The 2567-nt window shown below is 39.1% G+C and overlaps 1 protein-coding gene across 1 annotated transcript; it reads right to left on the bottom strand.

Annotated features, from left to right (window-relative positions):
- Nucleotides 1–2567, bottom strand: LOC128220197 (uncharacterized). The gene has a single exon (XM_052928478.1). The coding sequence runs from the start codon at nucleotides 2412–2414 to the stop codon at nucleotides 678–680; it is 1737 nt and encodes a 578-aa protein (XP_052784438.1). The 5' UTR covers nucleotides 2415–2567; the 3' UTR covers nucleotides 1–677.

The raw sequence follows: 2567 nt of genomic DNA, 5'->3' as shown, positions 1-2567 counted from the left end.
TAATATTTGCATATTTTTATTTCAATATTTTAATACTAATCAAAGCAAACAGTCTTTTCAATACAAACCGAGAAAAAATAAAATCGTGAAGCATGAAAAACTTTACTGGGGGGGAAATTTATAGGAGTCGAATTCAGAAGTAAAATCAGGAACTGTGCTGTGCAAAATTGTTAAATGAATAATATAAAAGATGTTCTTCAACATCACATTATTATTATTAACATTATTAGCAACATCGGCATCCTGAACGACTCGCACTTTAAAACTAGTAGTATACTTACACATGCAATACAATAATACCTCACAGTTTAAAGATATTTATTTCTATTGAGGACATGTTTCTTTTTGTTAATGTTTCTTTTACGCCTCAGTAAATACAATATTATGGAATGCGCTTCATAAAGAATCTTAGGAATTGTGTTCGTACCTAAGTATGATTTTCTGTCCAAGGGGAGTTTCATCATTTTTAAGTAAATTATACTTAGGAGAAACATATTCACCTTATAAACATATCAATACAAGACAAATAATGGTTGTTATTTAAAAATACATCGTATAACTACAAGACTCTTATTTACTAACTATTCACATATAATGTTCAAATAGAAAGTTATATTTATTATGATGATGAACTGTACCTTACACTGAAATTTATTACTGAGCTTGACAAAACACTTTTATTGTATTATTTTGAACAGTTTCAGTTGTCTCACGTCACTCACATTGTTGGTCACGGCCATTCTCGAGCCATCCCTGGAGACGGCAACGGCGTACGGATACTTCATGTCGACGTCACATGACGCCAATATGTCCCCGTCGGGCGATATCTGGATGATGGAGTTTGTGTTCTGACTGCACACAAACACGGAGTCATCTGGGCCAACACATGCTCTTTTTGGTGCCCGTATCCGGTCACCTTTAACCTCGTTGCTCGTGCCGGATACGGTGTTATACATGTGAACTGTGTGAGCATGTCTGTCTGTAAGGACCAGAGTACCCCGTGATTGTATGTATGTACATTTACTTTCTTCAAACTTATACGTCTTTCCAGGAAACTTCACGTTGTCAAAGTCGCTCTCCTTGCCGTCTACGTCGACCATCCTGGCAGGTCGCGGGTCGTTATTAGTTTCCACTACGAACGTGCGGTGGTTCAGGGGACAGATGGAGAAGTATTTGGTGGACGTGGTCAGCGTCTTCATCAGCGTGAACGTGTTGTCACTACCCACTGTCAGAAGGCAGATGGTTCGGATATCTCCGGAACTAACGGTTACTGCAATATTGTTATCAGAGTACGATGTTACGTCCCTAGGATATGTCTGAAATTTATAAAATGTGTCGAAACTCTTCAATGTGTCACTCAAAATAAAACATTTACAGTTGTACTGATCCACGGCGACTATCCTCCCGTCCGGCAGGAAGTCCAGCCCAGTAACAAACGGTTCCTCCTGGTCGTCTGCTGTCTTCACGAGCTCCATGGTTTTCAACAACTCCAGACTCACCGGCCTTTGAGTTTTTGGTTCTTGTGTTTTTGGCTCTTGTGTTTTATTTAATGAGAATAATGCGACATCAGTAGTTTTAATTTTTAAAATGTTTTCGTTGATTCTTAGTCCCACTTTGACGGTGAAATCATTCTTCAATAAAGTGTTCAGTGTTTGTGATGCCTTTTCTTGCGTCCTTTTGAGAATGTGGTTTAGAATGAATATTTCCGTTTCCGAGCCTTTCTCGCGAACGCTATCAGACATTGCCAAGTGCGTGTCGAGTTCTTTCTTCAGTTTTTTAGCCGCATTTCTCCTCGTATTGAGACGTTCGTCTTCCTGTGTGTTATGGTTAGTCATTTCGCTGACAATTCGCGCCTTGGCTTCCTCAATTTTCGTTAATATGTCTTCCTTGTAAATATCAATTTCTTTTACGATTTCTTCCACTCGCGAAACGTTGTTCAATTGATCCTCCTCGCATTTCATTATAACTTCTGAGGCAGAATTAATGGATGCAAGTATCTTTTCCCTTTCAATATATTTCACGTTCTTAGCCACCTTTGCTATCTCGTGGATATTATCGCATCTACGATGACGAGAAAAGGCACATATTTCACAACACAATTCTTCGTGGTCTTCACAGTGAAACATGAACACTCGTTTATGTTCTAAACACTGATCCAATCCCTTCATATTGACATCTGGCTTGACACAGGCTTCATGGGCAGCCACGATATCATGTTTATCTACGTTTGTCATATGCACCTTGTGTACACCACAACAGTCATCGCATAGATATACATTGCATGTATTACAGAACAACGAAGCCACCTCTGACCTGGCCCGACGACGACAAGGTTCACACTTGCTCCCGATCTTTCCACCAACGACGTCACTACCACATTCCAGAAGTGTATCATCAAATCCACCGGTAGCCATAGTTTTATTGTGTTTATTCCTTTTACTTTTAAAAGCGGGTTTAAGTCTTCCGTACCTGTTTATCCGCTGTAAATAAATAAATGCCAATCTACTTTCGTTTTAGTATAGTTCACAATGCATTCACCTCCAGGTAAAATATAATCAATCGAAAGA

The sequence above is a fragment of the Mya arenaria genome, chromosome 15 (genome assembly GCF_026914265.1).
Source record: "Mya arenaria isolate MELC-2E11 chromosome 15, ASM2691426v1".
Lineage (NCBI taxonomy): Eukaryota > Metazoa > Mollusca > Bivalvia > Myida > Myidae > Mya > Mya arenaria.
The sequence above is the reverse complement of the archived record's forward strand: the minus strand, read 5'-3'. Positions and strand labels throughout refer to the sequence as shown.

Bases quoted from the DNA above. Each gene is read 5' to 3' on its own strand.
- LOC128220197 (XM_052928478.1), bottom strand. From the start codon at position 2,414: ATGGCTACCGGTGGATTTGATGATACACTTCTGGAATGTGGTAGTGAC.